Genomic DNA, 26,442 nt, shown 5'->3' with positions numbered 1-26,442 from the left:
CATTCTATTTCTTTTAAATAAACTACTCAGGGAGGATCCAGGAGGGGTAGAAGCCACCAAAAGGAGGTGTGTGTCTAGGTGGGAGTACTCCCAACGGCTCCTCCATCAGTCCCAAGCCATAGGGCTGCCTCGCACATCCATCCAGGCACTTGAGGACTGCTGGCTGACAGTAGTGCCGTCAGGGAGGATTTCGGGGCAGATGTCCAGGGTTCCACTCAGCAGAACGTGCAGGAGGGGCCCAAAATCACAGCAGGGCTGGCTTGCCACTTTTTGAAAGTACACCAAGTCATATCCCTTACCATCTAAAGAGGGGAGGGGGTGCTCTGAGTCTAAAATGATCTCCCTGCACCACTGGTGGCTGAAGTGGATTGCCCCAGTAAGGTGCAACGGCAATCGGATTTTTTTTTACAAATACAGGTAAAAAAAACATTTTGCATCTACGCATAGTGACAGAGTTGTGTGTCCCTTCTGAGGCAAAACAAGAACCTCTGCTTAACTCCCCAAAGGAGCTCCAGAGCTGGAGCCTGCACACCTGTCACACCTTCTAGCCTGAAACCATTCTATGGTATGGGAGAGGCACTCTGCACATGCTCAGAGGCCGCACTTTCCTTAGTGTTTCGTAAGACATGTCAGGCCTCACTCTTAGGCAAAGCCCTGGGAACCTCTGATCTTATTAAGCGCTGAAAGAAATCCCATTGGTGTGTGAGAAAAGGAGTATCTCGTGGGTTGGTGAAAGGAGGCGGGGATGGGAAACCACCAAACCACTTCCAGCCTTACCAGACATTTGCACTTCAGGCATGGGTCCGAGAGAGGCGTCCACTCCTCACTGTGCTCATGTCGGGTGGTTCCGTCAATGCAGCCTGTCGTGCCCAAGGAATACAGAAACATATGAAACCATTGGTTCATCTTGCTCAGTAGTGACTGCACAGAATGGAAGTGCTGCTCCAGGACTTTGCATGCAGAAAACCCCAAGATCAATTACTGGTCTTTCACAGCCCTACCTAGAGATGTCAGGAATTGACCCTGGGACCTTGGCTGTGGCCAGCCTCGTCGCTTCAAAAGCAGCCAGAATGTTTTGAAGCGACTCTGCCCTTGGCTGGCCACACCTCCCTTCCCCACGACTGACTTCAGACCTTTAAGGACCGCCCGCAGCAAAGCATTGGGCCAATCACTGTCTCTGCCTGAGCCTGCAGCAAGCACTCCCGTTGGCCACACTTGGAGGTGCAATGGGTTGATCTACCAATCAGCTGCAAAATCTGCCGGTGTATCTAGAATAACTGAGGGCCACAGCGGACGAATGGCTGGAAGGTCATTTTAGGGGCAACCTCTTTCCACCTCGTAAGAAGCACCTCCCTCTTCCATCGGTAAACTTGAAACATCTTGCCAACTCCCACAGCTTGCTGTTTTTTTTTTTACAAAATATTTATTGAAAAGGCAAAATCCAGTGAGAAATATTCTTGCACAGCTCCCGTTCTGTTTAGAGCCAAAACAAATATCCAAAATAGGCTGTGTTTTCCAGTTGTATTGCTCTAAATTGGAACCAAGTTTGCATTTTGAATGTGAAATCGCATCTCAAGATTAAAAAAATCTGAGACCTTTTGATTCACTAACATCTCTGCAGTTTTGCAGCAGGCAGCAAATGTGAAATATTACATGTTGTCATGTGTCAAATACTAATACCATTGCATGTCAGCTATCGCCTGCACCTGGACTGCCTTCAAGTCGATCTGGACTTATGGCGACCCTATGAATAGGGTTTTCATGGGGGTTTCCCATTGCCTTCCTCGGAGGCTGAGAGGCAGTGACTGGCCCAAGGCACCCAGTGAGCTTCATGGCTGTGTGAGGATTTGAACCCTGGCCTCCCAGGGCGTAGTCCAGCACCTTAACCACTACACCACACTGCCTCTCGTCAGCTATCAAGTGACGTCAAATACTAACACCACTGCATGCCAGCTATCAAATATGGTCAAATGCTAAGTGCCATCACATGCCAACTACAAATATTAAATATTCAGCAAATATGGAGACTACTTGACATCTGAACTGACGGATAGGGGTGGGCAACACCATATAGTTTAGGTCTAATCCATATGGGAAATCCCACTACCGTAATCTGACAGCAGATAACGCTATGATGGGGTTGGAGCCTGTGCTGTTGGACTATGTCCTGGAAGACGCAGGTTCAAATCCCCACATGGCCACTGAAGCTCACTGAGAGATCTTGGCTAGTTATTGTTTCTCAGCCTAAGCTACTTCACAGGGTTGTTGTAAGGATAAAATGGAGAGGGAGGAGAACCCCACAGACCACCTGGAGCTCCTCGGTGGAAAGGTGGGATCTAAATGTAAGAAACACATATCAGAAAGGAGGAAACCCTTCTCACCCTGGCAGCGGGGGCAACACTGTCCGGGGATTTCCTCTGTTGTGGCGCAGTCCAGCTTCAGGCAGGTGATTTGAGAGCACAGAATGTTCCCATCCTGAAGAGGTAAAAGGAAACACAGAACAGATCAGAGACCCATCGCTCACATCTCAAATCAGTTTGTTGGGTTTTTTGCCACCACCCCATCTACACCCTCCCGCATATTCTCCCAAGGTTGCCTACAGAGCAAATTACTCCAGATGTCTTGAGAAACTGAGCCAAATATTTTGCAGGAAAGGATGACTCCTCCTTTCCCAGGTTAGGCAATCTGACCGTTTCAATATTCTTTCTTGACCAGAGGTGTAGTCGAGGGAGGTCATAGACCCCTTACTTTTATGGGAGCAGGGTCCCAGTCAGGTCCCTATGTATGAGCCAATCAGCATGAAAGGGGAGCATGCTGGCCACTGAGAAGAGTCTTCTAACATGCCTCCTTGTCCTTTCCTGCTGATTGGAGCCGATCAGAGTGAAAGGAGGTGAGCCAGCCAGTGAGAAGACTCGGGTGAGTGTCGAAACCAGCCTATGGTACAAAGGTAAAATTTGCATGCATTGCTCCACTCACTTTGCCTCTGTCCCCATCACTACCTGCATGTGGCCCTTGGAAGGTTGTCCAGATAGGAATGTGGCCCTCGGGCTAAAAATGGTTCTCCACTCCTGCGGGAGTCAGTCAGACTTTTGGCACAAACCAAATTCCATCTCTGATTCTTCTGTGTTCACTCCCCTTTGACAGCGAAACCGAGGTGTCCCAGCCCCCATTCCTGAAACCACCCACCTTACAGGCACAGCGTTCACAAATGTCGTTGCCTGTGATCTCTCCGCTGTTGGGAATCAGCTGCCCGTGGAAAAGGCAGTGGGTGCAATCTGGACAGCAGGAGCCAGCCGCAGGCGGCAGTCCGTGGGTACAAGATGTGGGGCACAGCTGGGCAGGGATGCAGACCAGCTCCCCTTCCTAGAGAAAGAGACTCAGTCACAGAACGGGCGTCCTCTCCTCTTCGCTCTGACAATGTGGCGGGGAGGACTGTTTCCTGACAAACTAAATCACATTAAGTGGACAAACCATCACGTCACTGGGAGAGGCAACGCATTCCCCTAAGCCAGCCGGGCGTCCTCCAGATGTTTAAACTACAGCTCCCATCAGCCCCAGCCAAGGGATGCTGGAAAGGATGAGAGCACGACCATGCAAGCTGGGAATTGCAGTCCAAAATATCTGGAGGGCACCAGTTGGGGAAGGCTAACTTAAGAGTTTTTAACACGCTCTAGGGAAAGGGCTGTGGCTCAGGGCAGCCCCTGGCCTCCTCAGTGAAAGCAGAGACAGCTGGACTCTGTCTCCCACCAGCTCCACACAACATGGCCCATGGCCAACAATGAGCTGGAGCGGGAGTCCAGCAACAGCTGCAGGGCCTGCAGGTTCCCCATGATAGGATCATGGGCAGTTGCTTTACATTGGCATTCCATAAAGGAAGCCACAGACCTGAACTTACAAGACCTGAACAGGGTGGTTCATGACAGATGGAGGTCCCTGATTCATAGGGTCGCCATAAGTCGTAATCGACTTGAAGGCACGTAACAACAAGGATTTCTACTTGAGCAGCAGAACTTCCTTGCCCCTCTTCTCCACTTGTGGCCTGCACCCCTGATCTACTACAGAGGGTTGTGGGAAACCCCCCAAAAGATTTAGGGGGCAGATTAGGGGGGAGGAGAAAGAGGGAAAGTCCTGTTGCCCAAGTGGAAATCCTTGCATGGGTGTAAAGTGTTGGACATCGCCCACCAAGCCTGGCCACTGCTCTATCCAGTTCAGTATTGTTCAAACAGGGCTTCATTCAAGTGGTCCGCGGCGTGTCTGCATTAAATATTCATACTGATTGTAATGGTGTTTTTATTGCAGAGCTTGGAAAAGTTATTTTTTGAACTACAACTCCCATCAGCCCAATCCAGTGGCCACGCTTGCTGGGGCTGATGGGAGTTGTAGTTCAAAAAAGTAACTTTTCCAAGCTCTGTTTTATTGCTACTTTTATTTCTTACATTGCATTTACAGTTTGAATTCTATGGAATTCAAATTGTAATGCAGTAACAATACAATGGAAGAAATGAAAGAAGCAATTAAAAATGCAACTAAAAAAACCATACAGCATCTAGCACAGTGCATTGCGATTGCTAAAACAGGCAGAAAAATCATGACGTGGTCGGCCAAGGCCACCAGCAATTTTGGCAGAAAAGGTCTGGGAACCACAGGGCCCCTGCCCAGAGATGCCTGCAGGGACTGAACCTGGGACCTTCTGCGTGCCAGGCAGATGCTCTGCCACTGAGTGACTGCCCTTCCCCTCGAGTTAAGGCAGCTCAACGCCAACCCAGAGGCGACGTGTTGCCGTGTGATTTGGTCTTAGGAGATGCATTTAAAGCAAATAGCCAGCATGGAGGAGAGTGCCAAATTGGATTGGGACTATGCAGAGCTTAACCTTTTGCCGCAGATCCATTCAAAATTGCCCCCCCGCCCACGGTGTCTTGGGAGCACTGCAAATAGCAGAAAAGGGATCTTTGGGTTTATTTATTTATTATTTTATTTATACCCTGTCCTTCCTTCCAGCAGGAGCCCAGGGTGGCAAACACCAAAAGCACTCTAAAACATCATAAAAATACCTGGTGTAGCTGATAGATCAACCAAAAAATCTGCTCACTGTGGAGCCAAACAAAGATCAAATCCCCCTTCCAGGAATACATGGATCTCCTGATCAGTGGCAGCTAGAAGCACGTATGTGCACAGAGGACCATTCTGGTTGCTGCCCCCCACTGGTCTGTGGGAGAAATTGCGCCACACCCTGCTCGCCTGCCCCTCCATGACTCACAGAACAGGAGCAGTTGCGACACCCATCAGCGGAGGTGGCCTTCTTCCCAGGATCAAGAAGGTGCCCATCCAGCTCACACGCTGAGGAGAGAGACAGGATTAGAGACAGCAAGGCCAGACTGCATGAGCTGAATGCCTCAAGGAGCAACCCAAGGAGCAACTGGCCCCAGGGACTAGCCTCTCTAGCGCCACCTTCTGGCAGGGGCAAGGCATTGCTGGGGTGGCAGTTGCTGCCTCTGGGCTGCCACCTCGTGCCTTTTGCATCATGCCTCTGGTCTAACGGGCCTTGCAGGTTTTTGAAGGGCTTCAAAACCCTGCAAAACTGATTTGACCAGAGACGATCATGGGACGAACTTGGACCCTGCAGGCTACAACGGCTCTATCAGACCACCGCCAGTTCTCATAAGAAAACAACAAGTGCCCCTTCTCTCTTTGGCCTTGTAGCCTCTGCCTGTGCAGTACATGCACACTGAACTTTAGACGACTTAGCAATTGTCATGGCTTCCCTTGCATGAATCCTGGGAAATTTAATTTGGGAAGTTGCTGAGAAGTCTTCATTAGACATTGCACCCATGCCTTGCCCTAGCCTGGGCTCCCTGGGAGGAAGGGATGGCTGTTAAACCAGCTTTCAATATGCTGTGTGTGGACGTATTTGGTAAAGGTTGAGCCACAGTGATAAGCAGAGCCAACATGCCCTTTGTGCCATCTGAGCCTGCGTTTTTTGGGAGGGAAGGACTTGCGAGGGGGTGTTGTTATGTCGTAGGAGACAAATAATTTATTGCACCACATGCAGGGGTGCAGTCGTCCAGGGTCTTAGACCCCTTACTTTTTCAGGGGCAGGGTCCCAGCATGGTCCCTTTGTCTCCAGGTCCTACAAGCCAGTCAGCATGAAAAGAACCTTCCAACATGCTTCCTTGTTCTTTCCTGTTGACTGGAGCCAATCAGAGTGACAGGAGGCGAGTCTGGCACTGAGAAGACTCTTCTCAGTAGCCAACACACTCCCCTTTCACGCTGATCAGCTCCTACGGATGTTGTGGTAAAAAGCATGCATGGAAAGGACTGAGGAGATGATGACGGAGAGCCAGCAAGCGAGTGGGAGGGGGGTGGCTATAAGGGGCGTGGCATGACTATCATGAAGGGACCCTGCATTTCTGGGTTTGCCACTACGCTCCTGCACGGCACACAAGATGCACCTGCAGGACTCTCTTCTGCTGCTCCTGGGGCTGAGGGATACCCATCGCTGACAACAGCTTCTTGGCTCAAATCACTCCCATCCCCCTTGACTCTTTGCAGGCTCCGGGATAAAAAGCTCGAGTCCGAACATTTCGTGACGAGTGACTCACCTGGGCAGACGGAGCAACACTGGCCAGGCTGGGGGATGGGCGTGGCACAGCGGCTTGGTGGGCACTGGATGGGGTGGCAACGGACCAGGCTTCTCTGGAGGGGGAAACGGGACAGAGTGGATAGGGGGTGCTCCTCCCTTCTCCCTCCCAGCGGGGCTTATTCTTGGCTCCCTGAGTGGCACCCTTCAATGCCACGTCATTACCAATTTATTCCATACCCGTTTGATCTGGAAGCCCTGCTCTGACAGGTATGCGAGAGCCAGTTGCAGCTATCAAATAACGAAGAAAGACTCTGCACATGCTCAGATGAGTCCTCACCTTTATAATCTCACACAAAGCATCATTTGCTGAAGTAATTTCACTGCAATGGCCATGACCTTCAGCAGCTTATATTAAAAAGACAGTTCATGGAGGGCAGGGGGATGTGCCAACGGCCATCAAGTATGATGACTAAGTTGAACCTCCAAGTCCAGAGGCAGTATACCACTGAATATCAGATGTTGGGAGGTCAACAATGTGGGATGGACCTCACCCTTCCGCTTTATTTAGGGGCTTCCCAGAGACATCTGGCTGGCTGCTTTCAGAAAGCAGATGGGCCTCTGGTCACATTTTCCAGGGCTCAGTTTTGCAATGAAAACAGGTCCTGGGGCTTTCTTCTATGCCCCTGGATTCCCCCTTGCAGCCAGCCCAGCTCTACTAATCCTCGGCCTTGCATGAATGCTGGACCCTTTGCCAAAACCAGGGTCTCTCTCCTCTCTACATTCACTCACCAGGCACGAGCAATTCAGGCAGGGGTTAGATGAGGCCACGAAAACATCCCCTTCGTGGTATCGCTGTCCTTCGTACTCACAACCTGTTAAAACCAGGGGGTGGGGGTCATCCTGGGCACCACAAGCAGCAGTGTCGCCTCCCCCCTAAGCCACTTTCCGTCGTCATTTTAAACTGAGCACGACTACTGATTGCACCCTCAATGCTCCTGCCTCTTTGCAGAGTAACATCAACAAAGGGCAAGGTCCCTGGTGCAAGGAGATTACGATCTAAAATTTGATGGCAAGGAAGGAAACAGGGTGGCAACGAAGAGAAGAACATGCATAAATAGCTAGGGATGCAGGGCTGGATTAAGCTGAGGAGGGCCCCAGGCTGATTCTGAGCCGCCCACTGTCCCATCCCATCCCCCCCACTTCACCTACCTTTCCGCTTTTTTTGCGGCTGCATGCACAGGTGTGCCATCAGTCAAGATGGCAGCCAAGGTTTCCCTAAGGGGCTGAAGCCTCTGCTGCCATCTTGGTTGATGGCAGCAATGAGCGCATGTACCATGCATGCATGCCATCAACCAAGATGGCGGCAGAGGCTTCAGCCCCTTAGGGAAACCTCGGTTGCCATCTTGATTGATGGCAAACCGCAAAAAACAGCGGGAAAAAGATAAATGAAGCGGGGGGATGGCAGGCAGTTTGGAACCTCTTGTCCTGCGATCCACGGCTCCTGTCCTGCTTCCGCGGATTGCGGGCCCCCAAGAGCTCCGGGCCCCTAGGCTTCAGCCTACTAAGCCTAATGGATAATCCGGCCCTGTAGCGATGTGATTCCTCCCCTCTTCTCCCCTCTCCTCACGCCCCAGTCCCCGTGTTCATTGCACTATCCCAGAGTCAAGAAGTTTAGGGTCACAATTAGCACAATATCACCACACTGGGCAGGGATTCAGTTACTACTGCTGTTTGCTTGGGAGGCTCTGATGAAGCTAGAATCCCCTCCACTCTGTCACTATTTTGCAGGAGGGACTCAATCACATGCCGGAAAATTTAGGTTTAGAATCACAGAATAGTAGAGTTGGAAGGGGCCTATCAGGCCATCCAGTCCAACCTCCTGCTCAATGCAGGAGTCCAAATCAAAGCATTCCCAACAGATGGCTGTCCAGCTGCCTCTTGAATGCCTCCAGTGTTGGAGAGCCCATGACCTCAGTCTAGGGAATTGGTTCCATTGTCATATGGCTTTAACAGTTAGGAAGTTTTTCCTCATGTTCAGTCGAAATCTGGCTTCCTGCAACTTGAGCCCATTATTCCGTGTCCTGCACGCTGGGACGATTGAGAAGAGATCCCGGCCCTCCTCTATGTGACAACCTTTCATGTACAGGTGGGCCCCGCTTGTAAGGCAGGTTCCATTCCGGACTCCTGCCGTAAAGCGGAAATTGCCGTAAAGCGGAACCCCATTGACTATAATGGGGTGCGTCACGCAAAAATGACACCAAAATGCCGCAAAAGCGGCAAAATTGGCTTTAAAAAGGGGAATGAAAGCCGCCACATTAGCGGAACGCCAGGAAGCGAAGCGCCAGGGAGCGGGGCCCTACTGTACTTGAAGAGTGCTATCCTATCTCCCCTCAGTCTCCTCTTCTCCAGGCTAAACAGGCCCAGTTCTTTCAGTCTCTCCTCACAGGGCTTTGTTGCCAGTCCCCTGATCATCTTTGTTGCCCTCCTCTGAACCCGTTCCAGTTTGTCTGCATCCTTCTTCAAGTGCGGAGACCAGAACTGGACACAGTACTCAAGAGGAGGCCCAACAAGTGCTGAATAGAGGGGAACTAGTACATGCTAATGTTTTTGTGATTTTTATTGTGTACAATTTTATTATGTACGTGCTCGATTTTATTGTAAGCCACCCTGAATACCCTATTATAGGGTGGAAGGGCGAGATAGAAATATTTTAAATAAATAAATAGTAGAGTTGGAAGGGGCCTATAAGGCCATCGAGTCCAACCCCCTGCGCAATGCAGGAATCCAAATCAAAGCATAACCAACAGATGGCTGTCCAACTGCCTCTTGAATGCCTCCATTGTCAGTGTCCAGCCCACTACCTCTCTGGGTAATTGGTTCCATTGTCGTATGGCTCTAACAGTTAGGAAGTTTTTCCTGGAGTCCAGTTGAAATCTGGCTTCCTGCAGCTTGAGCCCATTATTCCGTGTCCTGCACTCTGGGACGATTGAGAAGAGATCCCGGCCCTCCTCTGTGTGACAACCTTTCATTGTATTTGAAGAGTGCTATCCTATCTCCCCTCAGTCTTCTCTTCTCCAGGCTAAACATGCCCAGTTCTTTCAGTCTCTCCTCATAGGGCTTTGTTTCCAGTCCCCTGATCATCCTTGTTGCCCTTCTCTGAACCCGTTCCAGTTTGTCTGCATCCTTTTTAAATTGTGGGGTCCAGAACAGTTTCTGTCCAGTCCAGAATTGCAGTTTGTGCAATTAAAGTGCGCAAAAGTGCTCTTGTGCAACAAACCCACATTTTTTTTAAAAAAAAGCAAGACGTTTTGCAATAAGTGACATAAAATGCACCAGAAAACATGGGATAACAACTGACTGATGGGAAGTAGAATAACTTCCATGCAACCAAATCAGGATGAAGGCTCAAGAAAGAGCAGGAATTGTATAACCTCCATGCAAACAAATCAGGTTCAGCCCATCTAGAGGTGTCCTAGATGTTTACGGCTTTGGCTCTTACCTGGACGGCAAACAGGACAGCACTCCCCGGGTGGTGTGTAACGCTCCTGGCATGACAGCTCTGGGCAGTCAGCCACTTGGCATCGCACGGTGCCCGCCTAGGATAGTTATGGAGAAGGGAGAAAATTGTCTGACGGTGCTAAAATGGTCACGAAATGCTGCAAAATGGTGCGAGCACGGCAGGAAGAGTGTGTGCATTGTTCAGCATTAATGATCAGGTCACAGGCGCTGTCCAATAGGGGCCAGCTGCAGATCTGTGCTTTAGACATCATTGGCACTGACAATGAACATTGTCAGCTGTCTGAGTGAAGAAGCTGCCGTCTCCTCCTTGATACTGTCATCAGCTCAACCCCTGGATCTGATCCAGAGGAAGTGCAAGGCAGCCTGAACCGCTATCTTTATTATTGATTGATTGATTGATATCCTGCTCTTCCTCCCAGCAGGAGCCCAGGGTGGCAAAGAAAAGCACTAAAAACTTTAAAACATCATAAAAACAAACTTTAAAACACATTAAAACAAAACATATTTAAAAAAGTTTCTTAAAAAAAGCTTTAAAAACATCATCTAAGATTAAAAACATTTTTAAAAAAAGAAACTTTAAGAACATATTAAAAAGCACATTAATATTATTATTATTATTATTATTATTAGTAGTAGTAGTAGTAGTAGTAAACTGTCCATGGTCGAATGTGATCTCGTAAGCCCACTCTTTCCAGTGGGCATCGCTTGCCATTGATCCATCAGCACCCACCCTCCTCCCATGCTTTCCTTTCCGCCAGGCTCCCCGCGCAGACACACTCAGTGCAGGGCTCTGCCCATCGTTCAGGAGGTGAGCCTCGTAGAAGCAGCCACCACACTCCGGACTACATCCCTCCCGAGGGATGACAGGGTGCTGGCATGGAGGTGGGGAGCAGTCCTCCATCTTGCAGAACACCTTGCCATCCTACGCAGAGAAGGGACACATTCACTGGGCAGAAAGGGAAAGGATGTCATGAAAGCCAAGTTGTTTCCTATTTCCTAGGGCCCCTCCAGGCTGGTGGTGTTTTGAGGGTGTTTTTCCACGGGTGTATTCTTCAACATGTCACTGACGCGATAACAGGGCATCAGTGGTGGATTTATACTGGGCCATCCGCACATTATTCTGCTTTATTCATTGTTCTGCGATGCTTTCTTAAAGCTATTGGATTGTTGCCCTCTGGAGAGGCACTCTTGTGTTATAGCACAACAAAAGCAGAGAAAAAATGAACCCTGGAACATTTGTGGCATAAAAAATTACAGAACTTCAGTAAAAGTTACAAGGCGTGCACTGATGAGAAATGAACCAATCGGTCTGCCCCAAAACATTTGCAGGCACGGTGTTACTATTTTTTAAAATTAAATTTATGTCCTGGGTGGCAAGCAAAAATACTAAAAACACTATAAAACATCATAAAAACAGACATTAAAATATATTAAAACAAAACATCTATAAAAACATCTTTTTTAAAAAAGAAGCTTTAAAAACATCTTAAAAAGCAACTCCAGCACAGATGCAGACTGGGATAAGGTCTCAACTTAAAAGGCTTGTTGAAAGAGGAAGGTCTTCAGTAGGTGCCGAAAAGATAACAGAGATGGTGCCTGCCTAATATTCAAGGGGAGGGAATTCCACACGGTAGGTGCTGCCACACTAAAGGTCCATTTCCTATATTGTGCTGAACGGACCTCCTGATAAGATGGTATCTGCAGGAGGCCCTCACCTGCAGAGCGCAGTGATCGACTGGGGATATAAGGGATAAGACATCCAGGGGAAGTCTCTTTATATTGGGGAGTGTTCCCAACTATTCACCTTTTCTGGAAATGCAAGTTTTACTTTGGGTCATCATTGCTTTTGGCAGCAAGGATATTTTGTTTTATCCTGCTGTACACTGATTCCAATAAGCATTGCCTAATTCTACCATCATTCAAATGGATTTCCTGCTTTTTCCAGTCACCCCCAATATTATATTTTTGTTATTATAAGCAATGTACATAGCAATTTACAGAGTAACGAGGGGGGGGAAGAGGGAGGGGGGTCTCTGTCCCAGGGAGCTTATTATTTATTTATTTATATCCCGCCCTTCCTCCCAGCAGGAGCCCAGTGCAGGAAACAAAAGCATTAAAAACACTTTAAAACATCATAAAACAGACCTTAAAATACATTAAAACAAAACATCTATAAAAACATTTTTTTAAAAAAAGGTTTAGAAACATACTAAAAAGCAATTCCAACACAGACACAGACTGGGATAAGGTCAACTTAAAAGGCTTGTTGAAAGAGGAAGGTCTTCAGTAGGTGCCGAAAAGATAACAGAGATGGCGCATGTCTAATATTCAAAGGGAGGGAATTCCTAAGGATTGGTGCCACCACACCAAAGGTCCGTTCCCTATGTTGTGCAGAACAAACCTCCTGATAAGATGGTATCTGCAGGAGGACCTCGCCTGCAGAGCGCAGTGATCGACTGGGTATGTAAGGGATAAGACAGTTTTTCAGGTATCCTGGTCCCAAGCTGTTCAGGACTTTGTAGACCAAAACCAGAATCTTGAACTTGGCCCGGTGCTGAAAACAGGGTCACATATAACCTCCCCGATACCATCAAGTGCACAAGGCATCATGATCCACACACAAAACAGGGCAACTCTGGAGGGGCCCCAAGGGGTTTTTCAGGGGAGGGTTCTGGTCCCTTGTGTGGGTGTATTATTAGGTCAAAAGAATCAAGGGGTGCTGCCTCCAACAGGCACCCAGGACCAGACCCACATGCGGTGGTGCAGCCTGGCAAGGCCCCCCCCCCTCACCTCGCATCGACAAGTCTGACACAGCTCAGGATTCCAGCTCTCCCCTTCCTTTCTCCCATCGGCACAGCCTACAAGGAAGAAGGACAAAAGGTTAGTGCTGGAGGTAAACTGCACCTGTTGGATTTTCCCTGTGGCAAAGCTGTTGCTATTACCGCTACTCATTTATTTCATTTGTTTGTCATGCCTAAGCAAAACAAAGACGTCGAGAAGAGACTTATGAGCAGTAAAAGACATACTAGTAGCAGACACAGGCACGGCATTTAAAGCAACACGATGGGCAGGAACAGAGTTCATGCACAGTGATCAGACTGAAAACAAAACTCCCTTCCCAACAAAGCAGCAGGATGAAAACTGAAAGGGGCAAAGAAACACACAACACTAAATGCCTGGGAGGACAGATGAAAACGTTGTCACCAAGAAAGTTGTGGTTTAGGGGTCTAGTGACCTGGTCTTCTGGACTGAACATATGGATTTGGGGGTGGTGTGGGGCACACAAATGGAGTGCTTCTTCCCCCCCCCCGACTTCCCTGTGTCACCAGGAAGATGGTGGAGATACTTCCCAGATGGTCCTGTGGGACTTATCATAGAAACATCGGAAGGTGCCCTCAACTGAGTCAGGCTGTTGGTCCATCTAGCTTGGTATTGTCTACATGCTGGCTGGCAGCAGCTGTCCAGGGCTTCAGGCAGGGGGCATGCTACCTGGAGATGCCATTGGGGACCAAACCTGGGGCATTCTGCATGCAAAGCAGACGCTCTAACACTGGGCACAGCCCTTCCCACGGTCAGCCTGCACTTCACGGCTTGTTCCAGTTACCTGCAAGTACAAACCGGCTGCAGGAGAGGAGAGCACTGCTGTTGCACTCAGGTCCTGCTTGTGGCTTGTTTTCCTAAACATTCTCCGTCATGGAGAAGTTTTGCCCTGCATGCAAAAATTAAAGAGTGGCTGCCTCCACTCCCAGCCCACTCCCCCTTGGGCCCAATCCACCTTCTCTTGCATGAGACCTAGAGGAATGAACACGAAACAATGAAGAAAGCTACTGCGGATTGTACCCCTTGTGCTTACTCACCCAGGCAGCGTGGCCAGTCATGTTGCAATGAACACTCCGCTTTGCCTTGGACACACGTGCAGGTAGTACACAGGTCTTTCCCCCAGGAGGCACCATCCTCATAGCGCCGCCCTTCCCAAAAGCATGTCAGTCGCCGGCACTCACAGTCCTCCAGGGACTTCACCCGGCCCAGCAGGTCAGAATTCTGGGGAGGGAGGGGGCACTGTGGGTGAGTGGGGGTTACTTGAGAAGCTGACAAGCCCTGCCTATTTCCTGCATTTGATATTTAGTGCAGGAAACTGTATTATGGGAATGCAGCTTTTTAACACAAAACAAGTTTCTAGTCCTTACTGTCGAAAATTAAAAAAGTTGCCTGCACCTAGTAAAATTTCAAGAAGCCAAAGAGGAACTGAGGGAGGCTTCTAGTAGCCAAGCACTTGATTTCAGAGAACATGGCTACTAAGCTGAGGCACCTCTCCCTACACATTATTTCTTCTCCCACAGTTCCTAACTATATTTCACTCTATTCCTCCAGACTTAGCCAAGCCTGGCTGCATTACTGCTTTGTTCTATCTGATGCTTAATAAACGTTTAAGAAATAGGAGCAGCAGCAAGGGGAGCAAGCCCCCAATTCTACTCCCACCCACACACCACACAAATGAGAAAAAATAAATAAGACGAAGACACTGTGGACAGTGAAAAAAGCAGATATGGAAAAAAATCAATTCATTTGATATGCAGTGTTGGAGAAGAGCTTGCAGATACCATGGAAGGCAAAAAGACAAATAATTGGGTGTTGGAACAAATTAAACCAGAACTGTCACTAGAAGCTAACATGATGAAACTGAGATTATCATACTTTGGAAACGTAATGAGAAGACATGATTCACTAGAAAAGTAATGCTGGGAAAAACAGCAGGGAGTAGAAAAAGAGGAAGGCCAAACAAGAGATGGACTGATTCCATAAAGGAAGCCACAGACCTGAACTTACAAGATCTGAACAGGGTGGTTCATGACAGACGCTGTTGGAGATCGTTGATTCATGGGGTTGCCATAAGTCGAAATCGACTTGAAGGCACATAACAACAAGACGACTCTAAACGCAATGCTACAAGAAGTTAAAAATGTGCTCCTGTGGGGAGTGACTGATGAAATCTGGGGTTGGGGAGGGCTATGGATCTTTACAGGCACTGCTGCTGAAATTCCGAGTTGCCGCTATTCAGATAGACTGCACCTGCTCAGAATCTGTTGTGCCCAAACAGGCAGACATCCAAACCCGGCTGGCCCTCCAGTCTCGCGTTTCTTGCATTTTCTCCTCCCTCATCAGAAATATTCAATGCTTGAATGTGCTTTACTGTCTTAGGCATGCAGGCACACGGCCAGCAGAGAAATGTTGGACTGCCTCGTTGCCTGCCTGGCCTGCTGCTCTCACTGAGCCTCAGAGCAACACGGTACCTTGCTTTTCATCCACTCTCATCCACATTACATTAATAATGGACAACATATATCGTGATCTTTGATGCACATTTTGTGTTGCTATCCACGCTGTGCCCAAGGGAGGAATCCTTGGTCTTCAACCGCATGGCCAGATGGGGTGCTGGGACAGGGTCTCAGGCCAGGACCCCTGTTCTCTGGAACAGCATTTCTGTAGAGGAACAGCAGGTGCCCACTATCTGTGTGTGGTGTAATGGTTAGTGTGGTGCAGTAGGACCCGGGAGATCCGGGTTCCACCCTCCAGTCAGCATGAAACTCACTGGGTGACCTAGAGCCAGTCACACTGTCTCTCAGCCCAACCTACCTCACAAGGTTGTTGTGAGGAGAATATGGAGAGACAGACAGTCATGCGTGCTCCTTGGAGGAAAGGTGGGATATAAATGTAAGAAATAAATAAGAAACAAATTAAGGAATCAATAAAACATCTGCACTTTTTTGAAACAATTGAAGACATTTTTGCTTCAACACGCTTTCCCAGCTGGATGAATGGATCTCTGCCATGCGTATCCATTTTGCACGTGGAAGGTTGTTTATTATTATTATTTCTCCTCCCAGAACAGGGGGAGTGGGCCAACAGAGCTGGGGACCGGGGCCTAGCAACCAGGCCACCTGTGGTGGAAACCATCCAGAGCTAGATAATTGATCCATTGCAAAAAAGACAAATATTTGGGTGTTAAAACAAATTAAACCAGAACTATCACTAGAAGTTAAAATGATGAAACTGAGGTTATCATACTTTGGACACATCATGAGAAGACAATAATGCTGCGAAAAACAGAAGGGAATAGAAAAAGAGGAAGGCCAAACAAGAGATGGATTGATTCCATAAAGGAAGCCACAGACCTGAATTTACAAGATCTGAACAGGGTGGTTCACGACAGATGCTCTTGGTGGTCGCTCATTCATAGGGTCGCCGTAAGTTGAAATCAGCATGAAGGCACATAACACACACAGGGCTGGTAAAGAGTCCTGTGCTCCTATTTGGGAAGGACCATAGCTCATTTGTAGGGCATATGCTTTGCATGGAGAAGGTCCCAGACTCAGTCCTCAGCATCTCCAGGAAGGCCTATGAGAGTCACTTCTAGTGAGTGTGGACAATACTAACCTAGGTGGACCAAAGGTCTGACTAAACATAAGGTAGATTTCGGTGTTCTCTAGAGGTATTCAAGCAGGGAACGGACTGCTGCAATTGCACAATTCCGGCATTGAGCAGGTAATCCCCAAGATCCCTTCGAATTCTATTATTATAACCAGCGTGGTTTTGGGGGGCAGGATCTGAGCTTCTGGAGACGACCCTCACCTGCTCTTTCACCATGTCCAACATGGTGCCAAGTCCATCCACCAGCTCCTCCAGTCGCCGTATCCTCTCTTCTGTGCTGGCCACGCTGGACCGCGCTCTTCCCGGCGGTGGGAAATCAGACTCGCTGGGCTCTCGCTGGTAGTGGCGGATGTCAGTCAGGGCCGGTGGCTCCGGGGGATGCTCCTCCGGTAGGTCTACATAGCGCTCCTCGGACATGGCGTAGGGCAACGGTAGCAGTTCCGGCTCTGTGGGTCAATGAGACAGTGAGATTCTCAGGATCTTTTAGGTTGGGGGTGGAAGAGCATCCCTCCCCTCCCTGGAAATTGAGAGGTAGGTCCTTGAGTGGGCCAACGAGAGCTGTTCAAGATTGGAGCAGACTGACTCAGGAGATGGCGGGGGGGGGGTCTCCTTCACTGGAGGTATTTAAGAAGAGGCTGAGTGGCCACTTGTTAGGGATGCTGTCATTGCATCATGCATGGTGACCCCCAAGGCCCTTCCAACTCTATGCTTCTATGGTTTACTGGGGGAAGTTTTGATCCAAGCGCTGAGGACTCATCCCCACAGAGGTCACCACCCATCTGCTATATATTTTGGAAAGTTGCTGATCACCATGCATTTTGTATGATGGTTCCTGAAATCAAGCAGCAGGATTATCGTCTATGTTTTGATACAGCTGAATCAAGATGGCGGATTTAACCTTTCAAAATTGCACTGATTTTAATCAGATTTTGCGTGATAGCTCGTGAGAGCAAGGAGCAGGTTTTCATCTGTGTCGTTAAATAGCCAACATTGTTTAACTTCCCTGGAAACAAAGCAGGATGAATGCTCGATAAAAGAGATAGTCTGGAAGCGCCCTAAAGTAAAAAGCGTATTTCTAGTCCTCATGGTTGCAAAGGCAGTCTTTGGAATGTTGCGACTGGGAGTGTGGAAGCCAGATGAGGGGCAGGCTGAGGCTAAGCTGGACTTCCAGGTGCCAGGGGCTGCCGTGCCCCACTCTTCCCAACTCTGTGCCCCCTCTTCCCCTGCTACTTACTCATGCATAAATTATGTAAAGCCCGACAAAAATAACCACTCTTTGTGCAAATGGGATTAAACACACATGAGTGATTCCCGGGTGTTTTGTTTTGTTGAAATTCAGAGTGAAGAGAGCTGTGGATCCTATCCAGGGGTGATGCCAAGGGTTAGTGAGAGATACGTAACCACGCTGGTTGACTGCCTTCTCCAGATGCGGGCAGCTGAGCAGAGCAGCAGAGCTCTGCCTGGCTCCTGAAGCTGCTTGCTTGGCCTGACTGCTCCACCTCCAGAAGGAACTGCCCCCTGCAGCCTGACCACCATCTGGTGCCAGGATCACCTGACCCACCAGCCGCTCCTTGGAGCAGGGGGCACCGGCCTGGGTTGGGGCCTCGACCCCTGTTTGGGGCCCAGCAGGTTGCATGTGGGTCTGTGTGACTGGCGGGCCTGATGTTGAGCAATTCTGCCAGCGCTGACCGCTCCAGGAGGACTCCAGACAAGACGCACCTAATTAGCCAAGGGGGAAACCTGGGGGCAGCACAGCAGAGTCCCTCATTCACAGCAGGAAGGGCTCAGGACAGACCTTGCCTTGGTGGGGGGAGAGAGGAAAAGGGGGCCCCTGTGGGGCAGGAATTGTGGTAAGCAGAGGAAAACGAGAGAGGGAGGAAGGGGTCAGGCCGGTGACATGGGCAACGTGTAGGGCAGGAATTGCCAGAGTGGAGCCCTCTAGATGCTGTGGACAGCTTAATAACAGATGATATAATTAGATTATTCACCGAATACCTACCTGGAAAATTAGAAGACTGAGATCTGACAGATAACTTCCTCCCTGGGGAACAGCCAGGCTTCAGATCAGGCTTTTCCAACTACAGATATTTACTCTGACACAGTTGGTTAATAAATACTCCAGGAGATGAAGAGGCTATTTGTGTACTGTTTGTTTGTTTTTTAATCTCAAGGCGCCCTTCAATTCGACAGGCAAGAAGTTATGGGAAAAATTACAAAATGCAAACGTTGGTCGACAACTGCTGTTTTAGGCTAAAACTCTATATACACATGTCTTGGGATATCCCTGCCACAAAGACGGGGTGGGGGCTATTTGCTTTAAACTGTTCTAATGCTGTGTTTTAAATTGTTGTGACCTGGCCTGGGACCTTAGGGTGAAGGGCAAATTAATAATCATAATCATAATCATCATCATAATGATGATGATGATGATGATTAATAACAATAGTAATAATAATAATGATTAATAATAATGATAATAATGGTAGCAGTAGTAATAAAAATAGGTACACACTTTCCCCCCTCCAATTTTACATTACAATGGCATTTCGAGATAACTCTTGGAAACAGATGACACGCGATTTTGTCTCACGTGCAAACAGGTTTGCAGCATCTCTTTTACAAACCTCATCAACTCTGAATCAGTTATGGCTCTAGAAAGGTCAAAGGCTACCAATGGCTACCAACCAGCTTCGGAGGCAGTATGCCAATTGCTGAGAATCTCAGTGGGGAGAGCGCTCTTGCACTCAGGCCCCACTTGCAGGCTCCTCAAGGTTGCCCACTTTGAGAACAGGATGCTGGACCAGTTGGGTCCTGCTTTGGCCTGATCCAGCGGCCAGGCTCTTCTTAGGTTCTGATGCTCGCTTGAAGCAAAGTTGAAGCAAAGTTCAAGGGAAAGGAGGCATGCGGAGTAGACTATGGATAGCTAAGAATTGCAGGGGGTGGGGAGAGAGAAAGCATGCACTGAGGAGACTGAATCCTGGCCAGGATCCGGTGATTAAAAAAGCCTGATGGACCTGCCAAAGCAACCCTTGCAAGGGAAAGCACTCTGCACAATGCACTTACTGGAGAATGAAATTGACTACGAAGATTAGGAAGTGGGAGGGTCGAGCAGGACATGAGCCTCACTGGGCCACATGAAGCCAGGGCGCCGTCTTCCCTGCAACATTAGTGCTACTCTAAGGGAGCACAACAGGAAGTGGCTAGCATGTGAAACCGGGGGAATAGGAGGAAGGAAAATAAGTATTTATTTGTAATCCAAGCCCATTTTACAAAATAAATACTTATTTTTCTAGCCTTATGCTTTTCTTTCCTCCTACTCTAAGGGACAACGGCTTTATCCTTTGCAACAGCCGTAACATTTGGTGTGCAATAAAAGGATAATCTGGGAAACCCCAGAGAGAAGCCTCTCCAAGACGCTGTTTGGCTCAGAATCAGACAGAAACGTCAAGGGCTCCGTGGCACCTCCCCTCAGAAAGCTCTCCCCCACCCCTCCTGCTCCTTTCCTGGTGCTCTCTGCTCGGCCCCAGATGCCAGCTGGCGCCTCCCCCTTCCGCCATCCAGCCGGATCCCATCCAAGGCCCACGGATCTTACCGCTCACGACAGGGAGCATCTGCCTCAGCCACGTTTGCCCTTCACATGGATGCCAAAGACTTGACAAGGTGAAGAGGTTCCCAAAGTCTGGGGACTGCTTTGATGTCTATTATTTGTTTGTTTGTTTATGGCCCTTCCCACCAACTCCATTCTGAGTAGATAAGCCTGCTCTCCTTCTCATGGACCTAAGTCTAAGGGTCGAACATGGTCTTCGGGTCATCTTAGTCCAGCTTCCACCAAGATGGCACCTTCCAGATGTTCTGAACTACAACTCCCATCAGCCCCAGCATCGTTTAGCCATGCTGGTTGGGGCCAATGGGAACTGTAATCCAAAACATTTGGAGGGCTCCAGGTTGGGGGATGCACACATCTTCCAAAAGATGTTGCCACCACCCCCCCCACTTCCCTAATTCTTACCCGGCAGGTTCTCACAGTGCCAGGGGCGGTGTGGGAAACCATTGGGTGAGATCTCTGCTGTCTGCCAGTAGCCCTACAAAAAATAAAACAAAGGAAAATCAGATAGTCACCCTAAAAATGAGTTGGGGGAGGGATATGAACTGAGAAAGGTGAGAGGTTGATAACATCAAGCACTGGAGTAGATATGAAGTCCTAAATGTTGGAAGTGCAGCAGATCATCCAGTTTGTAACATAAGGGTTAATTCTATTAGCATTAAAGGCAACTATGCAAGAGGGGGTGGAGGCGTTGCTTAGCAACCAGGCAGAGTGGTATGATCTTCACTGAAGAAGCACACGCTCTGAACTGGCTGGGTAGTTCGGAGGGAGTTCTTGGTATGTTTTTGGTTGAATGACTCCATGCCCCATGCAAAGCCTGAATTTAAAAAAGACAAGACCTCTCTGTTCCTTTCTCCTCAAATCATGCACTGTTTTTGCTCAGTTTGCTCAGCAAAGTGTTATCAGTGCTTTTCTCTCTGGACCCCATCTGGGTTATTTAAGTGACTCTGCTAACATTAAATGGTGAGGGCCCAAAACCAGGTCTCAGGCAGTGAATCTTCCCACCATCTAACCTTTGACCCTTTAAACTGGAGAGGTCACCGTCTAAACCTGGGACATTCTGCATGCAAAGCATGCGCTTTACCATTGAGCTATGGTTTCTCCCTGCCCCCAAACCTTCCACAGAAAATGAAATAAAAGCATAGTTTGCAGCAAGGATGGGGAACCTGGTTCCTTCCAGGCAGGGCCGGCTCCAGGCATGCAGGGGCCCTTGGGCACCAGCCTGCCCCAGGCCCCTCTGCTCCCCTTCCACGATCCGTGGCAGGAGCCATGGGTCGCAGGACAGGAGCTTCCAAGCCACCAGTGAGCCGCCCACCATCTCCCCGCTATACCCCCGTTTCACCTACCTTTCTCTGCTGTTTTTTGCAGCTGCACAAACTGCACACGCAGGGTTGCCATCAATAAAGATGGTGGCCAAGGTTTCTGTAAGGGGCTGAAGCCTCTGTCGCCATCTTGGTTGATGGCACGCATGAGCGCATTGCTGCCATCAACCAAGATGGTGGCAGAGGCTTCAGCCCCTTACAGAAACCTCGGCCACCATCTTTATTGATGGCAACCCTGCGTGCACTGCAAAAAACAGCAGCGAGAAAGGTAGGTGAAGCGGGGAGATGGGGGGCCACTCAGAAGCTTCTCCTGTCCTGCAATCCGCAGCTCCTGCCACGGATCGCGGAAGGGGAGCGGTGGGTCCCCCAGGGGCCACTGTAGCTCCAGGGGCCCTTGGGCCAGTGCCCCACCTGGCCACCCTTTGGAACCGGCCCTGCTTCCAGGGATCACTGGACTACAGCTCCTGTTATCCCTGACCATCAGCTGGAGTGGCTAGGGGTCATGGGAGTTGGGAGTCTAACAGCATCTGGAAGGACACAGGCTCCACATCCCTGGTTTATGGAGAGATGTGGGCCTTGTCAGAATAGGCTGATGATGGTGCACGATCGCTGGAAGATGCGGGTGTGCGCAGGAGTCGGGAAACCTCTCTGTCCCTGGGGTTTGTATGGAATGGAGTTCTGGATGCCTAGGGAAGGAAACGAGCCCTAAAACCAGGTAGATTCCTTAATAAGCTATTCTCATAAAGATTGGGAAGGAGGTTTTTTGTCACTCTTAGGCCGGAATGTCATTGCTGCTGGAAAAAAACCCAAAACACCAGAACTAGTATGGCCACAGAACGCATTTCCCCAAAAGGGCAAGTGTGTCTCCAAAAAGAGAGGGCAAAATAGATTTGCACAAAAATTTGCACATTCCAATTTATATGTATACATGCAAATATAGATGTAATTAATTCCATATAATTTAAACAGAAATTCAAAACATCTCAGCACAGCAGGGAAAGGCTGTGGCCGGCTGAGTTTTGTGCTTTTTCTCGGCAGTAAGGGCTGATAGGCAACGTCATGGCCCCTGCAAGTCTTCCTGCTGCCTGGACTTGGACCGGACAGTCCTTCAGAGAGAGATGGTCTTTTGTAAAGGAAGACAGAGGGACACCCAAAACAGCACTTGGTGGCCAACACCATCCAGTGTGGCTAGTCATCAGCTGGAGCATCTGACCAGCCAGCAGCCAAACACTCACAGGCTGGAGCTGGGCCACGTGGGGTGTGGCCGGAGAGGCCTCCCTCCCACAAGTATTGCTCAGCCACATTTTGTGAGACTTCACGGATGCCTCATCCACACTATGCATTTAAAGCATTATTATACTACTTTAAACAGTCATGGCTTCCCCCAAAGAAACCTGGGAACTATTGTGTGTGAACACCGAGAGTTCTTTTGTTGTTGTTACGCGTCTTCAAGTCGATTACGACTTATGGCGACCCTATGAATCAGCGACCTCCAACAGCATCTGTCATGAGCCACCCTGTTCATAGCTTGTAAGTTCAGCTCTGTCGCTTCCTTTGTGGAATCAACCCATCTCTTGTTTGGCCTTCCTCTTTTTCTGCTCCCTTCTGTTTTTCCCAGCATTATGGTCTTTTCAGTGAATCATGTCTTCTCATGATGTGTCCGAAGTATGACAACCTCAGTTTCATCAAAAGAGTTCTTAGGAGAACTGTATTCCCCTCACAGAGCTAGTTTCCAGAGTTCCCCTGGGAATGAGGGATTGGTTGTTAAACCACCCTGGGAACTGCAGTTCACTAAGAAGAATACAGGTCTCCTCTCAGCACCCTTAACAAACTATGCTTCCCAGGATTCTTCGGAGGAAGCCACAGCTCAGGCGGCCAGACATATGCTAAGTGTTAAGGAACAGGGTGCCTCTGGGAAGGGGCGCAGCTCAGTGGAACAGCATCTGCTTTCCACAGAGAAGGTCCCAGGTTCAATCCCAGCATCTCCGGGGATGGCTGGGAAATGCCCCCTTTCTGATACCCTGGAAAGCCACTGCCAGCCAGTGCAGACAGTATTGAGCTAGATGGCCTAGCTCCGTAAAAGACAGCTTCCCACTGTAGGGCCCTGTGTCCTGGTTATAGACACCCCAGAGGTGTTGGCCACTGTGGGAAAGAGGGTGCCGGCGCAGGGCTCCTCTTAGATGCAAATAAACCGTCAAAGCCGCCGGCAGGCCTCTTCCCATCTTGGGGGCTGGGAATCCCTTTCCAGCCTGCAGCCAAGGGGCCGCCTCTGCTCTGGAGTGTGTTTGCGTCTCACCAGGAATTTGCTGGTCTTCTCTCCGGGTAAACTGGCAAAGGTGATTTGCAGGTCTAGGGGAAGGCTGAGGGTCAAGATCTCCTCCCCGCTGCCATTCTCAGAGACGACGGGCTCCTGGCAGTCCACAAAGAGGGAGATGCGCTGGGGCTCCAGGTTGAGTGCCAGCCGTACCCAGTGGCCGTGGGCAAAGGGGTTGCTTCCAGGAAAGACCAAGGAGGCCGGCTCCAAGTTGTGCACTGCCCGGTACTCCAGTCGCAGCCGGCCCGCCTGGGTGCTGGACACCAGCCGCAAGAGCGGCCGCCCGTCCCGCTTGGTGGCCGCTGGCGACACCAGGGAGATGAAAGTCGCTTCCGAGGCTGGGCTCTGGCGGGCTACAAAGTGGAAGCCAAGGGCGCCCTGCACCGTGGACAGCAAGTAGACAGAGTAATCCCAGGGGAGGGTCAGGTGGGGCACCCGCTGGCGGAACTTCCAGGCTGGCACTCCAGGATTGGGGCCCTTGGCCTTGGTGACCCCCATGACTGAGCGGGTGATGTTGAGCGCCTCCAACAGGTCAATGACTACAAAGGAAGAGGAGAGGGCGTTAGCAACAGCAGAAGTGCATCTCACAGAACATTCCAGAACAGTGGTGGAAGAGGATGCACTTGATGGGCAGGGGACCCGGTGAGATCCCCTCAGGCTCAGCAGGCTGCGCATATGAAGCGCAAATGTTGTAGGCAAGATTGTGGTCCCTTCCATCTCCCTCCCGGTTTTGGTAATGAAACTGCTGAGGAATCATGTGGCTTGCAAACAGCCTTACAGTGCAACGGGGGAAAGAGGTGCTGAAGTGTTGGCCAAGGGCGGGTGTGTGTGTGGCTCCTGTCTTTTTCAATCCGCCCAAACACAACTCCAGGCCGAGAGCTGACCACATCTTCCACAGGCCACTCAAACAGAAGAGTTGTACAGTACACCCTAGCCCTCCCCCCACATTCCACCTCTCACCCCCCCAGCCGCCCATCCTGTTGGAGCAGCACCAGCTGGACTTAATTAAACTGGAATCGGGAGGGACTTTCCGGGAAAGCTGCCCAGACAGCCCTTGAACAGCCACTGAACTCCGGCTAAGCTTTCCTAGGTCAAAGGGAGCGTCACATCTGCATACGGACGTACGTTGCAGGGACAGATTCATGGTGACAGCCCAGCCTGTTGGAGTTGCGGATTTATGAATCAAAACAGAGCCGGACCTATGAATATTCACGGCTGTGCAGCAAAAACAGCCAGCTGTTGGGAGTCCGTTTCGCTTTGGCACACGGGGCGACTCCATCACACTGTACATGGCCAGCACGTTTGCCACATGTATGCGGCTGTGGCACCACATGCAACACAGAGGAAGCGTGTGAGACATGCATGCACCTCAGATCACCCTTGCACAGGAGCCTGGGGCCTCGGGTCTGAGGTGTGCAAGTGGGATTTAAAAGGTGCATGTGTCTGCCCTATTAAGAGTGGAGTGACCCTGTGCAGTCCCAGTTCTTCATCTGCAACACTGACAGAAACTCCCCAGATGTTGTAGAGGTAAATTTGGAAGTGCAGGAGCTCACTGGGACAGGCTCCATTGCCATTGCCCCCAGGAGAGTCCAAAATGCAGGCAAATATACGCTCATATATTATCTATAGATATAGATCAGGGGTGGAGAACCTTAGGCCCAAGGACCAAATGCAGCCCCCACCCCACCCCCTGCATTTGTCTGGCCCATGGGACTCTCCAGGCCACCCCCCCTTCCTAGCCTTGCTTTTTTCTCCCCTGCCTGGCTAGAATATGTCTTTGAACCCTGATCATGCCTCTTGCATGTCTGGATGGAGGCTAGAAAGGGGTGAGCGAGCGTGTGTAGAAAGCAGCCGAGAGCACAAAGGTAAAATTCGCCTCTGGCCCTGCGAACCACTGGTATATGGCTCCCGGGAGGTTGTCCAAGCTGAGAAAGGTTCCCTACCCTGATATATACACACACACTCTGGGATAGTGAGGTGTGCGCGCGCGTGTGTGTTATAGGTTTTGTGCATGCCTGAGAAGACCTCAAGGGCACCATTACACACACACACACACACCAGCAGCACCATAATACCCAATTTATTAGCATCCGCACGGCTGCAATCCTTCGCAGTCCTATCCTGGGAGTAAACTTCATTGAACTTAAGTGTTGCTTCTTCCTGACCATCAGCCAGCTGAAATGCAACCTGTGCCTTTTAAGTGCAAATGTAAGCAATCTTCCCAAGAAGTGTTACCATTTAGACTGCAGGGTGAAATAGGAACTCCACCAAAGAAAAGGAAAGATGTCCCCAGCCTCTGCTTGAATCTTTTCCTCATTCTCTAACTTTCTCCACGCTAATGTCACATGCAAACTTGAAAGTCTTATTATCACTTCATTCACTTGCCAGTGCAAGGAGAGTCAATCAGTTATCCTGGCGCTCCTGCAAATGATGCTCTGAAAAACATCCTGGAGCTGTGCTCTCCCCCACCCCACATTCCCCCTCCCCCAGACTGCTGCCGTAGTCCTTACCCTAACCTGGAAGAGTGTTTCTTCATATGGTCTCAGCACACAGGCAGGGGGATGTGGGTCCAAACCTTCCTTCAGATTCCCAGGTCCTTCCCCAAAAACGTGGGGTTTTAATGGAAAGCGGCAACCCTTTGGATTGTGCACTGAAGCCAGTGACACTCTTCAAG

General features: G+C 49.7%; 1 protein-coding gene across 3 annotated transcripts in view; it reads right to left on the bottom strand.

The window, feature by feature from the left end:
- The window catches only part of KCP (kielin cysteine rich BMP regulator), a 91,336-nt gene that overhangs the window by 62,208 nt on the left and 2,686 nt on the right, over positions 1-26,442 (bottom strand). For all 3 annotated transcript variants that reach the window (XM_061638002.1, XM_061638003.1, XM_061638004.1), the window contains exons 2-13: positions 23,751-24,307; positions 20,538-20,610; positions 16,730-16,974; positions 13,957-14,140; positions 12,890-12,957; positions 10,080-10,176; positions 7,370-7,452; positions 6,600-6,693; positions 5,258-5,337; positions 3,187-3,363; positions 2,382-2,475; positions 778-860 (exon numbers count right to left, since the gene is read on the bottom strand). In XM_061638002.1, the coding sequence (XP_061493986.1) occupies positions 778-860; positions 2,382-2,475; positions 3,187-3,363; positions 5,258-5,337; positions 6,600-6,693; positions 7,370-7,452; positions 10,080-10,176; positions 12,890-12,957; positions 13,957-14,140; positions 16,730-16,974; positions 20,538-20,610; positions 23,751-24,307 (1,835 nt within the window). The remainder of the gene's footprint in view (positions 1-777; positions 861-2,381; positions 2,476-3,186; positions 3,364-5,257; positions 5,338-6,599; positions 6,694-7,369; positions 7,453-10,079; positions 10,177-12,889; positions 12,958-13,956; positions 14,141-16,729; positions 16,975-20,537; positions 20,611-23,750; positions 24,308-26,442) is intronic.

The sequence above is a fragment of the Rhineura floridana genome, chromosome 8, assembly GCF_030035675.1.
Source record: "Rhineura floridana isolate rRhiFlo1 chromosome 8, rRhiFlo1.hap2, whole genome shotgun sequence".
In the NCBI taxonomy this organism is placed as follows: domain Eukaryota; kingdom Metazoa; phylum Chordata; class Lepidosauria; order Squamata; family Rhineuridae; genus Rhineura; species Rhineura floridana.
The sequence above is the reverse complement of the archived record's forward strand: the minus strand, read 5'-3'. Positions and strand labels throughout refer to the sequence as shown.